This window comes from Trichechus manatus, unplaced genomic scaffold, assembly GCF_000243295.1.
Source record: "Trichechus manatus latirostris isolate Lorelei unplaced genomic scaffold, TriManLat1.0 scaffold00022, whole genome shotgun sequence".
NCBI classification, from domain to species: domain Eukaryota; kingdom Metazoa; phylum Chordata; class Mammalia; order Sirenia; family Trichechidae; genus Trichechus; species Trichechus manatus.
Genome location: NW_004443958.1, coordinates 21758420 through 21773147, shown reverse-complemented (window position 1 = coordinate 21773147; position 14728 = coordinate 21758420). Strand labels below are relative to the sequence as shown.

Genomic DNA, 14728 nt, shown 5'->3' with positions numbered 1-14728 from the left:
TTCCTGCACCCTTTTCTCCTCGGATTCCACACATTCTCCCTGGATGATCTCATCCTCAACCATGGCTTCACATCCAGGGAAGTGCATTTTCGGTAGAAGTTGAAGTCCAGAAATACCACATATAACTCTGAACTCATACAATTCGAGACTTTTCTACCAGCACTGTTTATCCCAATTGCCCCAAGTGAGTTTTCTAAAATACATAACTGACCATGGATTACATTCCCCTGCATTATATTCTTCAACTGTGATCCAGGGCCTTAAAATCCACTCATACTCCCTAGCAGTTTTTACATAAGACCCTAGTTCCTGCCTACCCCTCTAGCCCAACTTTTGAATCTATTCCTGCTTCCATCACATATTCCAGACAGACTGCTACAAGACATTTTCACATGTCTCATTCATTTGTAAGTACCAAGTGTCCTGTGTGTCGGGCCCTGGTCTCAGGGGCCCATATCTCATTATACAGGTCTGATGTATGCCACTAAAGTCCCACAATGAGTCTGCGAGGGAGACAGATCCAGATCCATGCTCGTTTTACAAACTAAAGAGCTGGAGTTTAGCGTGGTTAAGTTATATGCCCAGGCATAAACCAGAGACTTCATCAGCCTGAGACCAGAAGAATTAGATGGTGCCTGGCTACCACCAATGACCGCCCCGACAGGGAACACAACAGAGAGTTCCTGATGGAGCAGGAGAAAAGTGGGGTGCAGAACTCAATTTCTAGTAAAAAGACCAGACTTAATGGTTTGATTGAGACTGGAGGGGCCCTGGAAGACATGGCCCCCAGACTCTCTGTTAGCCCAAAACTAAAACCATTCCCAAGGCCAATTCTTCAGACAAAGATTAGACTGGGCTATGGGACATAAAATGATACTTGTGAAGAGTCTGCTTCTTAGCTCAAGTAGATACATGAGACTAAATGGACAGCTCCTGTCCAGAGGTGAGAAGAGAAGGCAGAGAGGGTCAGGAGCTGGTTGAATCGACTCGGGAAATCCGGAGTGGAAAGGAATGTGCTATCACAGTACAGGGAGAGCAACTAGGGTCACGTAACAATGTGTATATAAATTTTTGTATGAGAGACTAACTTGAACTGTAAACTTTCACTTAAAGCACAACAGTTAAAAAAAAAAAAAAAAAAAAAAGTTATGTGCCCAGGCCCAATCACTCCCAAGTGGCAGAGAAGACTTGCCACAAGGTCGAGCCCCAGACCCGAGGCTGTGCCCACACTGCCACAGAGCGCACACACCTGGCACATTTGCCTAAGGAATGGCCATCTCTCCTCAAAATTGGTGGCTGGAAACTTAAATAAAGGAAAACATTCTTTTTCAGTATTTCCTTCACCGAAGCATCCTGAAAGAATGAGCTCACTGTCCCAAACCACAGAAGAAGAAACTGAGACCAACTGACTACTCACTCTATAAACATTTATTGCTGAGCACAGAGGAGGAATGGATGATCACAGGTCAGATTTCCTGCCTTTACTGAGCACCTGGTACCTCCCAGGTGCTGTGCTGAGCACGGAGGAGGAATGGATGATCACAGATCAGATTTCCTGCCGGGAAGGAGCTCAGATTGTCATGGGGGAAACAGCTCCCAGATAAATCATTAAATCATGATAAATGCCAATGATGGACGTAGAGAGGAAGGCACTGCACTGGGTGCCAGGAATACAGCAAGAGCAAGACGGAGTCCCAGCCTTGGAGGGAGGAGGACAGGAACCCACTCATCGCACACGACCTGCCAAAATGCCCTGTAGTTTTCAGAGGTGCCTGTGGTTTACTGCCGAGGAAAGGCTGAAAAGTTAACTCATGTCACAGATCTGTCACACTCTGAAGCCCAGATGTTTCCACACAGGTCCCTCTTCGCTCCTGGAAACGGGATAATGTACCAATCCCATGCGGTGCCATAGTACCCTGCGCGCTTGTCTTTATTACAGCACTTACCACCCAACAACATAAATGTCTTTTAATTTGGCGGGCTTCCCCACTGGGCTGAAAACTCATAAGCAGGGATAAAGTATTACCCAGTTCTGTGTTCCAGCACTTAGCCCAGCCCAGGAACGTGATCCTCACTGAAGAAACAGAGGCATAGGAACTGAACCCTCCTCCAGCCAGAGGGAAAGGCAAAGCTGGAGAAATACGTGCCCAAACAGTTTTCCCAGGAAGTCTGGATAGTGATTTCCTGAAAGTCAAGAGCCTAAAAGTCTTAAGGCTGAACAGGAGATTATACTACTCCTTTGCCTTAACACTGACTCCCCAGCCCCAAAAAGCGACTTTCCACTCTGAATCCTTTCTTAGAACTAATACGGTGCTCTAGCAGAACCTGGCAAGGCAAGAACACACACACAGTCTTCCATGTAATTATTTCATGAAGTTCATAATGAGTACTGACTGTGTGCCTAGTATTCTGTGCTGGGATCCATGACGGAAAAGAAGCACCCTGATACCCTAAAGGACTTTGGAGGAAGAGGTCACGGACTTATTTAAGTATCTCCCACATACCAGGCACTTTACGCAGCTTCTCTCATGACGATTTTATAGAAGAAGAAGCTGATGCTAATAAGCTTATCATCACCAAAGGTAGCATACCTATTTAAAGGAGCAAAACTTTGACCCCTGACAGGAAAGACAAAAAAACTAATAGAAAGTAGAATACAGAATACAATCAATTAACTGTTAAAACGCATGGCCTTGCTCTGCTTGTCCTGCTGTCTGTCTAAGGAGCCCTGGTTGCCCAATGGTTAAACCTCCTGGCTGCTAACGGAAAGATCGGCAGTTGAAACCCACCCAGTGGCTCTGCAGGAGAAAAGACCTGGTGATCTACTCCCATGAAGACTGCAGCCTTGGAAACACTATGGGGCAGTTCTACTCTGTCCTACAGGGTCGCTATGAGTTTTTTTTGGCTGGACTTCTGAGTCATTGCAGGTAATGTGCTCTGACTCAGTGGTATACTATATGATGGGCAATGTGTCAAAAAGCAGTTGTGAACTCCTTTCTCCACGTGCATCTGTAAGAGAGACAGACACACACTGAGGCATAATCTCCTTAGGACAGTCCTTTTCATACTTAGAAAAACAAACACTAGAGTTGTTGCTGCTGTTGTTGTTAGATGCTATCGAGTAGGTTCTGACTCCCAGTAACCATATGTATAACAGAACGAAACACTGCCTAGTCCTGCGCCATCCTCACAATCATTGCTATGTTTGAGCCTACTTTGCCAATCCATCTCATTGAGGGTCTTCCTCTGTATTGCTGATCCCTACTTTACCAAGCATGATGTCCTTCTCCAGGGACTAATCCCTCCTGATAACATGTCCAAAGCACGTGAGACAAAGTCTCACCGTCCTCACTTCTAAGCTTCAGTGTGGAGGGAAGACAGATTTGTTTGTTCTTCTGGCAGTCCGTGGTATATTCTCTATTCTTCCCCAACACCATAATTCAAACGCATCAATTCTTTGGTCTTCCTTTTTCACTGTCCAGCTTTTGCATGCATATGAGGCGACTGAAAATACCATGGCTTGGGTCAGGCGCACCTTAGTCCTCAAAGGGACATCTTTGCTTTTTAACAATTTTTTAAAGCAATCTTTTGCAGCAGATTTGTCCAGTGCAATACATCATTTGATTCCTTGACTACTGCTTCCATGGGCGTTGACTGTGGATTCAAGTAAACTGAAATCTTCGACAACTTCAATCTTTTCTCCATTTATCGGGATGTTGCTTACTGGTCCAGTTATGAGGATTTTTGCTTTCTTTATGTTGAGGTGTAATCCATACATAAGGCTATAGTCTTTGATTTTCATCAGTTAAGTGCTTCAAGTCCTCTTCTCTTTCCGCAAGCAAGGTTGTATCATCTGCGTATTGCAGATTGTTAATGAGTCTTCCTCCAATTCTGATGTCGTGTTCTTCTTTATATAGTCCAGCTTTTGGGGTTATGTCCTCAGCATACAGACTGAGAAAGTATGGTGAAGGGATACAACCCTGGTGCACATCTTTTCCAATTTTAAGCCACGCAATATCCCCCCGTTCCGTTCAAACTGCCTCTTGTTCTATGTACAGGTTCTGCATGAGCACAATTTAGTGTTCTGGAATTCCTAGTCTTTGCAATGTTATCCATAATTTGTTATGATCCACACAGTCAAATGTCTTTGTGCAGTCAATAAAACACAGGTAAACATCTTTCTGGTATTCTCTGCTTTCAGCCAGGATCCATCTGACATCAGCAATGATATCCCTTGTTTTCTGCCCTCTTCTGAATCCAGCTTGAATTTCTGGCACTTCCCTGTCGATGTACTGTTGCAAATGTCTTTTAATGATCTTAAAACAAATTTACTTGCGTATGATATTAATGTAAAAATCTTCAATTTCTTCATCTTTGGCATTTGTGGTTGGTGCATAAATTTGAATAACAGTCGTAATAACTGGTCTTCCTTGTAGGTGTGTGGATATTATCCTGTCACTGACAGCACTGTACTTCAGGATAGATCTTGACATGCTCTTTTCGACAATGATGCAACGCCGTTCCTCTTCAAGATGTCATTCCCAGCACCGCAGACCATATATATGACTGTCTGATTCAAAATGGCCAACACCAGTCCACTTCAGCTCACTAATGCCTACAATATTGACCTCTATGCATTCCATTTCATTTGATGATTTACAATTTTCCTAGATTCATACTTCGTACATTCCATGTTCCAATTATTAATAGATGTTTACAGCTGTTTCTTCTCATTTTGAGTCATGCCACATCAGCAAATGAAGATCCCGAAAGCTTGACTCTATCCACGTCATTAAGGTCGACTCCACTTCAAGGAGGCAGCTCTTCCCCAGTCGTACTTTGAGTGCCTTCCAGCCTGAGGGGCTCATCTTCCGGCACTATATCAGACAGTGTTCCCGCTGCTATTCATGAGGTTTTCGCTGGCCAATTATTTTAGAAACAGACCGCCAATCCCTCTTCCTAATCTGTCTTAGTGTGGAAGGTCCACGGAAACCTGTCCACCATGGGTGACCCTGCTGGTATCTGAAATACTGGTGGCAGGCATAGTTTCCAGCATCCTAGCAGCACGCAAGCCACCCTCTGTGCGACAAACTGACAGACGAGTAGTGGCCCAAAATGTTACCTGCAGATAACTCACTGCACTGGGAAATAACCGAGAGCTAAGGTAGGAAATTCAGATATAAAAGATAACGTATGAGGAACAGAAACATACAAATGTTTAATAATGCCATATTAGATATAACAACTAACTATATTCTAATATGTGGGAAACGTACAGTAAAACTAAACAACTGTGAGTTCACTGTCATTTTATCCTGACGACAACCTATGCAACAGGCATCAGTGCCATGTGCAGATGAGGGAACGGAGGCTCCGAGAAGTAAAGGAAGTGGCCCAAACACACAGTACAATTTAGCAATGCAGGGACTCAACGAATATTAGTTGAATAAATGAATGAAATGAAAGAAACCTCAACAGTATAGATTTCTGAAGTCCCCACGGGCTCTTGCTTCAGTATTCAGCTCTGTCAAAAATGACTAAAAATGGGCTGATGGCTTTCCCCAAAATTCTTTCCAGGTCTCATACCTGGTACCCAACAAGTACCTCAGCCCACTCACATCAAGAGACAGCAGAAGGCTGGAGGAAGCAGGACTTTCCAGGGGCAGTCAACACGGCTTTTGCTACTACCATTTGCTTCCTTCCGTAAATCAAGGAACTTTACTTACATACACCAAGCAAACAACTGTAAGGATCATAACTCTCCCCAACAAGATAAACAGATCACAATGTCCTGCAGCCAAAAGTCCGCACTGTCCCAACACCTTCCTTGATATAAGCTTCAACTCGGTGTTTTCGGAATCTTTTTTCTGGAGGGCATGGTAATCCCTACAATGTAAGCTGGCTGCATGATCTTCAACAAGTTAGATATCCCTCTAACCTCCATTTTTTTATCTGCAGAGTGAGAAAAACAAACGGTAGCCACCAAAATTAAATGAAGAAAATGTGTGAAAAAGAACCTAGCGATAGTGCCTGGCACACCTTACTTGGGCTGTCAAGGAACAGTGGTCCCAAAACAAAAAGAAGTCATGGTTGTCTGCAAACACTGGTTACTTAGAGGGTATGCCTCTTACGATGCCAGAAATATGCAAAACTAATACCAGTGCATGAATATCAAGAGCAATGCAAGCTTGTTTATGAAGACTAATTCCAGTGCCCGAGTAGCTGCCAATGTGGATGGAAGAGGGCAACCTAGCTATACCGAGCACCATCTAGTGGAAGAAAAGCAGAGCACACTTGGCATAAACACTGAAGTACAGGAAGAATAAGGAAAAATGACGAGCAAGAACATGAAAAACTGCCCCTCTTCTTTCCCTTCTAATTTCTCCACGGAAGCTTCAATCAACAGTGACCCCCCAAGTGTAAGATTTATGTGTGTGTGTGTGTGTGTGTGTGTGTGTGTGTGTGTGTGTGTGTGTGTGTGTGTGTGTGTGTGTGTGTATGTACACATGTATATATACAAATACGTATATATGTATGCTTATATACACGTATTTATATATATAATATAGAGAGATATAGATACAGATACCAAAAAAGGTGCTTTCACATAATCATGCCCTTTATCATACAAGAAGGCACATCAATATTAGGCCAGAACACCTTTTAAAGTCCTTAAAATAGCAGCAGGGGTTGACTGGTGAAAAATTATGGAAATCTACAGCTTACCGATTCAGAGTAATCCATCTTGTGTTCGTGGAGAGGGGCTGCGCTGCCGAGCGTCCAGGCAGTCTTTAAGACGTGCAGTCATAAACTGTTTATGGACGCTCCGTTTGTCAATTTAAGCTTCAGGTGCTGTATCTCGAGGAGCATAATAAAGATCAATCAGAGCTGCTGCTAATTTTGTACATAATATTAATGAAAGGAGCTTGCTAAAGAATGAATTTCCCCTTCGGTATTTCCAGCACTGGAGAGCTAAAATCATTCTATTAACTTAAATTACCCAAAGAAATGAAACTAGGTGATTCATACATTAAACTATTACGTATTTTCTGTCTGTAAAGAAATGCCAATATGCACACATCTGTATCAGATCTCCTATAAGAACAACAGGTAAGGTTTATTGAGCACCTATTATGTGTTAGACACATATCATGTCTGAAACCACTACCCTGCAAAGGAGGTAGAAGGCCCTCATTTTACAGATGGTGAAACAGGCTCTAAGAAACAAAGTAACTTGCCCAAGTGACAGAAGAGAAAGTCTCCCCCAGTCACATGGCCCTTTCAGTGGTGACACTGTTTCCCACACCAGTGCCACCCACCAGACTTTCCACGGTGGCACTGGTCAGAAAGTTCCTGCACCATTGTGTAAGGCCACTGTCTGCCCCTGTGTCATCTGCCCTGCTCACCAGATCACCCATCCAACACCAAGCCGTTTTAAGAGCTGCATGATGGAGAATTCCCCACAAAAGTCAAACGTGGAAAACCGGATGCAGTGAATACCCGGTGCTCACAGGTACAGCGCAGTGTCCTGGAGTCAGCAAACTGAATCACGCCTCACTGCTCACTAACTGTGAAGCCTTGGGCAGATCATTTTACCTCCCTGACCTCAGTTTTCTCACCTGAAAAATACGGTAGAATGATTTACTCTTTTAACAGTTAGAAGAAGTAAATGAAATAATGTACATAAAGCATCTAACCCAGAAAAGGCTCCTGATACACAGAATCTACTGTCATCATCAATCACATGGCAAGTATATTCAAACATGGCCTCCTTCACAGAGCGAAAACCATTCATTGTCTGATTGTGGGAACACGTTCTTGGCTTTTTTTTTTGGAGCCTGTCTCTAGATGATGGAGAATTTCAAAACCCATCATAAGATGACTGTAAATCCCTTATATCACACTCTCTACCAATTCTTTCCGTATTAAACAGAGTTAAAATCAGAGGAGATGGCTGTGCTTCTAAGTGGTTCCTTCAAGACAGGCAGATGTTTAGCAAGAATTTGACTTACTTTCTATACAGAAGGTTCTCCTATTTTCTCCTTGACCACGGAGATACATGTAATTCAAAATAGGAAATGAATGAGCTTGCCTTTCAGTAAAACACATTTTCAGGAACCTCTTTTAAAAATGTATCATTATCAATGAAATTCCTAACTGGCTTCTACTACAATGAAACTTTCACTTGAAAACCAACAATAACGCTGAGTTTTGCCCTCTTACCTCTTTGCTCAAAGTCGAGCAAAACACTGCATGTGGGATTCAGGATCCCAGCCGGATGACTGACAAGCTGTGCGCCCTGACTGGGGAGGCCACTGTAAGTCTCCCAGCCTCACTGCCTCACTGCAAAAGACAAAGGAGGCAGGCAGGGGACAAAGCTACCGACCTGCAGGGTCTTGTCGGGATCAGAGATAATGCAAGAAAAGCACCTGGCACATGAGAGGCCCTCAATTTGGTAGCTTTCATTATTCCCATTATTCCCATTGCTAAGGAAGGCTTTTTTTTTTTGGTAAAAAATGTAAACTCTTCCATTTTCACTCAGTGGGGATGGTGACAACAGGCTAAGGGTCTTCGGATATAAAAACTGCTGTTGGCATTCAATTTGCGATTTCAGTTGCTCCCCTGGCTTTGGGTTTCTTTTTGGCATCTGAGCCTACAGATTAACTCCTTGAAGTACGAAGGCTTATCTAGCAGGTAACCAGGGTCCAAATTTCTGGTTTTAATATGTCCTAAACAAGCTCATCAGGAGTCTAGGAAAGGAGAGCTAATTGTATTAGAGTGCCCTGGCTTAACAAATTCCTCAGGAAAGAACAAAAGTAAATAAACATGTGATTCAGAGCAGCTCTGACAGCATCTTCTCATTATCTCCCAGAGAAGGACCCCTGCTATTCTCCACATTTGAGGAGTACTGGGACGTTCTTCTGCCAGTTTAACACTGCCTTTTTCACTCAGAATCTTTCTTCATCTGTGTTCGCAGAGTTGTCAGAGACCCCATCCCTGCTCCAACTCAGGCGCTCTGAAGTAGCAGAAAGCAAAGCTCTGTAGTGACTGCTAATTCCAGTCAGGCTTTCCCACTCTCTTGCCTTTATGAGAATTAAAACAATGAACAGAGACTGAAGTCTGCACGAGCTATTTTCCGAAACTCGTGCGAGGTGAGGAAGATACAGAGCTGGAAGACCAGGCCCTGCCGCCCATGCAGCTCCCACTCTACCAGTAAGACAGAGAGACTGGGGCAGTAAGTGTGATGGGCACCACTCCACAAGACAGCTAAGTGCCACGGGAGACTAGAAAACAGGCCATCTCACCCATTCTGGAGCAGCTATGACAATGGACCCGCACCTACCAATGATCACGAAGACAGCACAGGACCGGGCAACACTTTGTTGCATTGTACATGGGTCACCATGAGCCACAGGCAACCCTGCATCTAACAGCAACAACAGCCCACTGGGGTGGGGGAGTGGTCACAGGAGATATTTTAGAACAGAAATGCAAAGATGAAGTATAAAAATGGATACTACATATAACCTGTCTTTCAATTCCAGCACAAGTGAGAGAGAGAATAAGGAGGAGCACACAGGGTATGCTCTGACATTTCATACATACATCACTTTGGTCAAGCGACTGTAGCTGTCTGAGTCTCGATTTCGGCAACTGACGAGTGAGGCTAATAACCTGTGTCTCTGGGCTGCTACTGGACCGAGATTACAGCCCTGACCTGTGGATTCCAACCCATAGCGACCCTGTAGGACAGAGCAGAACCGCCTTATAGAGTTACCAAGGCTGTAATATTTACAGGAGCAGACTGCCACATCTTTCTCTGGCAGAGCAGCTGGAGGATTTGAACCACAGACCTTTCCGTTAGCAGGCGAGGGTTTGACCACTGTGCCACCTGGGCTCTTTTGGCACAGAGAAAAGCCACAAAAATGCTCAGTGACTGACTTAGTTAAATTGAAACCACCAGGCCACTAAATAGTCCCAAAGAAGAATGAAGGACCAAAGTAAAATGTTCCTCAGGAATGAAAAGGGCATCTTTAAACTCAAAACCCATTCTTAAACTAATACACGCAGCGTGTCTCAAGAGCAGAGACTGTGTTTTCCCTCCCCACCTCCAGGACTCAGCACAAACACTGGCGTGGTAGAGTCTCTACAAACGTGTTGCTAACGTCCCTGTAGCAAAGCACAGTAATAAATCACAATCACTGGATCACTTTGACTCAGAATAAACTACAGAAAACTCAGAAATGGCCTATCTAAATATCTGAGTCACAGCATCCATTTTCTTAAAACACAAGCAAGCAAGCCAACACAAACCTGATAACCCAAAGAAAAACATTTAAAACTAAAAAATCATATCCTCCGAATGCAGCACCATCACGAAAGCGCCACATCGAAATGTATTCCTAAAACTCCCATTCTCACTCCCTCACCTTACAGATCCGACAACATTCAAGCAAACAAGCATTTTCCAAGAGGGCTCCCCCCTCACAATGAAATGTTAAGCCCTGGGATTTTGTGGATTACAAAGAAGCATCCGGGGCACAGTAATGACCCTCCCTTTGTGCATGATTATCCCCCACAATATCCTAAGTAACGCTAAGAGTCCTGATGCCTGAGACATGGATAGAAGAAATACACTCCGTTTTGAAATGCCAACAAAAAACTCTATCAATCTCGACACAAACAGACCACCTTAATCTTGAACCATTTGCTCCGTTTCCTCGTTACCAACAACTAAATACAACTTGGCAGTGAACCAGCCACCAAGCCATACGTTGTATCGGATGATTAAGAATACAGGGTTATGTAATCTTATTTAATGGTTACTCAGCTTGGATTGAAAACCGTCCGAAGCAATACTGGAGAGCTGGATTAATTATAACGCGTAAGACATCTCTGAGGATGGTTTTCAGTCCGAGTCAGCACACCCCCTCCTAGCACATATAATACAAAACATGCAACTGCACTTTCATCTTCAGTGAACCCCCTTGGCGCGCGACTGCTACGTCAATTCACCCTACAGGCTCCGGGGCAGGGCTGGCGGGGCACTGCGGGCTGAGGGAGAGAGAACACCAAAGCTATTTTCTTTCATTCAGCTTTAACATCAAATAAACAATACCCACAACAGAGTACGAGCACGGCAAGTTTACTTCTCGTAGAGAAACGAAAGTTTTCAATATTAGGGGAGGGTGGGCAGGGAGCCCTGGTAGCGCAGTGGTTAAGCACTGGGCTGCTAACCAAAAGGTCACTGGTTCAAACCCACCAGCCGCTCCACAGAGGAAAGAGGTGGCAGTCTGCTTCTGTAAAGACTACAGCCTTGGAAACCATGTGGGGGTAGTTCTACTCTATCCTCCAGGATGGCTGAGTCAGAACTGACTCTAAAGCAGTGAGGTTTCGGGGGTGGAAGAAGCAGTTATCCTGGAAAACTTAAGAACAGATTAATAAATAAAAGTCAGCAACTGATGCTCATCATGAAACGCAAGCCTTAAAAAGTATGAAATCCAACATATACCAGAACGCAGGACTGCACATCTTAATGTCACGCCAGCTCAAGTCCTTACAAAACAATCACAGTCAAGCTAGGAAGGTGATCACTGTTCACCGATACTGAAGTTAGAAAAAGTGACTGCTCCTAGTATGGAGACTTTTGTCATCATAATGTGCTGATCATTAAACTAACGGAATGGTCATAGGAGGGCTTAAGTTCCAAAGGGACTCTTGGCCTGAGCGTTGAAGCCCTCCAGGATAACGGCACCACTGAAGTGTACGTCGTGAAAGAAGACCGCCAAGGCAAGCACAGAAAGAAGCTTTTACAAAAAAATTAGGATCGGTCTTCCTAAAAGACACATATTATTTCCCCTCCATTTAAGTCAACTGAAAACACTCATATTAGTTACACTGATTCCTGCAGGGTTTTTGATGCGCATGTGAGAAGGGTTTCATTCCATCTGGGAAGGTTTACACAGAAAGAACAACGGCTTGTGAGACAGAAGACCTGGGGTCCAATTAAATCTCTGTCTCCTACAAGCTGGTATAGCTGAGGTCCTCGGCTCCCTCCCCTGAAAAATGGAGACACCAATCCCTGCCCTGCAAGAATGGCAGTGTGAGGATGAAGGAGATAGCATGTGCCTGAAATTGCCTCGTAAACTTTAAATACTATGCAAACACAGGTGTCTGTACAGCACATGTCACTCTCCGCCAAAACCCAGGTTTGCAATGCTGACCCATCCTCACTGTACAATTCAGTGTCAGAATACCCGCTCCAATGTTGATATTCAGAATAACCTCTGAAAAAATAGCCTCCTTTAGAGGCAAATAGTCAGAAATACAGTGAACTAAGAACAGTGTTTCCACAAAGTCAATAACGAGATGAATCAGATAGAAAATCAAAGCTTCCTAAGAGTCATTCTAACTCAGACATTAGGTTTTAGAAATGCACTTTAAGTTTGGAGTTACATAATAGAGCATAATTAATATTTTAAATGATAAGGCTTTGCATTCTGGATATCTGCCTATGACTTAAAGAGAAAATGTTTTAGTCTGAAGTAATCTAAATTAGCAGTAACAAAAGCACCTGAGTAGCACCTCTTTCCTCCTTCATGTAACTGTTCAATGTGAGAACTGTACTTCTGACAAGAATAACATTTCTGATGGAACTGCAAGGTAATCAGGTTTAGCATTTAAAAAAAAAAAAACTAAATGGCAACATTTCTCCAATACCTGTTTCAAGTAACTGGAAGCCATTAAAACTAGAATCAACACAGAAACCAAGAGAATTCTGAAAGTATTAGCAAAACAATACTACAGCAACATGACACACAGAAATAATTCTGACTTTTAAAATAAGATAACTCACAACACTTTCAGTTAAACTATTTCCTTAATCCAATGCAACTCAACTTTGAGTCAGCTGCTTTATTAAGAAAAATGTACTTGATTCCACATTTCTAATGCCACTGATCTCACGAGGTACAAAGAAATTTCCTTCATAGAGATGACAGCACAGCAGGCAACAAGAGATAGATGTAAATCATAAAGAGCAAGGAGTACAAACCTAGCTGTAGAAGTGTCCAGAAGAGCATGGGAATAAAACTTATTTTTCTCTAACTAAACAATACATGCCCATTACCTTTATTCTCAAAATAAAAATAAGCCTGCAATTAAAATAAAAAGGGGGAAGCGCTGTAAACCAATTCCTGTTCAACAACTCAAATCTCAGGCTTACGTTCTCGGAGGCAGTAAGACTCTCTCCACCACCGCCACCCGCCACTGAAGAACTGGTTGCAATAGGCAAATACTGGAGGTGGCTGTTTTGAAATACAGATATCTACATACAAACAGAACATGTCTGCCTCATCTTTCACTTCCAACGATAATAGAACCCGGCCAGCATGAAGATCAGCAGATCCGACTGAATTCAGAACCACAGGCTGTCAACTGTACAGAGCGCTCCGAGCACAAAGTAGCAGATGTGCCCAGATAATGTTCTGCCATCTCCCAGAGCAAAAGCAGACCAGTGGCCCATCTTTATCTGGACACGTATTACAAATACAGACAGACTAGAGCACAGCTCCCAGGAAGGCTTAATTTACCGTCCATCCTAGCAGATTACTCAGAAAGCCGGAGCAACACCAAGCCAGGGGAATACTGTCCTGGGTAGGAGCGCCTCCATAAACCTTGCTTCCCTGTCCTGCACTTCCCAGGACTGTTCCCATGCTGAGTGGGGCTGGGGAGGTGCTGAAACGGCAGAGGCGGCAAAGACTCCTCCGCCAATGTTCTAAACCCCAAGCCAGCCACCAATAAGGGTCACCCACCCACCCAGCGCCTCCCGAAGACAGGACAGACGAGCCAAGAAGGGGGCGCCTGTGCTGGCCTCTTCTCCCCTGCTGGCCCTCCAAGGGTCAGTCGGTCAGGCTTGGTATGAGTTGCCCATCCCCAGAGAAGACAGACCACCCAGCCAGGGCGGCTAAAGCCGGGACACCGGAGAAAGAGCGCTGGGTGAGGGAACAGGCACTTCGACCGCACCACTGGATCGCTCGCCTCCAAGGTGCTTGGGGTCTGACCGGAAATTTCCTCCAAGGTCCCCAAACTTCACCAACAATCCAGGCACCTGCTCTCTTCCCCTTTTCTGTATCTGATCCCCTCCAATCCTTCCATTTTCCTCCAGCTCTTTCTGCAATCCCTTAAATTGAACGCCCTAGTCCCCCGAGCCCCCACACTCTCCCCTCCATTAAGATTAGACATCTTCTACCCCAACGAAGACCCCAGATTGTCGCTGTCCCCCATCCAGAAGTTTCCCTTGGGTATCCCCGAGTCCCCAAAGATTTCCTTCAAGTGTCATCCAAACCCTCAGCCTCGTCCTTCCTCCCCAAACCCCCCAAACTCCCACCGCGATCTTTCCTCGGGTGTCCCATGTTCTCCCCGGCCCCCACCCAGGTGCCCCCTCCAGTGTCCCGATGTCGGCCCTGTGGTCCCGCCTCCTAGGCCCCCGTGTCACCAGCCTCGACCCCCCGGACCCCCCGCCACCCCTGGTCCCCAACGGCCGCGGGCGGCGGTTAACGGCCGTGCTCACCTTGGTTCACCAGCCGCAGAGCGTGCGTGAAGGAGGGGTCCAGGGAGTCCTTCTCCGCCATCAGCTCCGGCAGGTACTTCTCCTCCATGCTCGCCAGCGCCCGGGGCCCGGGACGCCGACTCGCGGCGGCAGCCCCGCAGCCCCCGACCCGGCCCG

General features: G+C 44.9%; 1 protein-coding gene across 1 annotated transcript in view; it reads right to left on the bottom strand.

The window, feature by feature from the left end:
- The window catches only part of KHDRBS3 (KH RNA binding domain containing, signal transduction associated 3), a 186126-nt gene extending 171404 nt beyond the window's left edge, over positions 1–14722 (bottom strand). Inside the window, exon 1 of the mRNA XM_004373022.1 lies at positions 14573–14722. Within this exon, the coding sequence (XP_004373079.1) occupies positions 14573–14660 (88 nt within the window). The 5' untranslated portion in view covers positions 14661–14722. The remainder of the gene's footprint in view (positions 1–14572) is intronic.
- Positions 14723–14728: the final 6 nt, after the last annotated feature.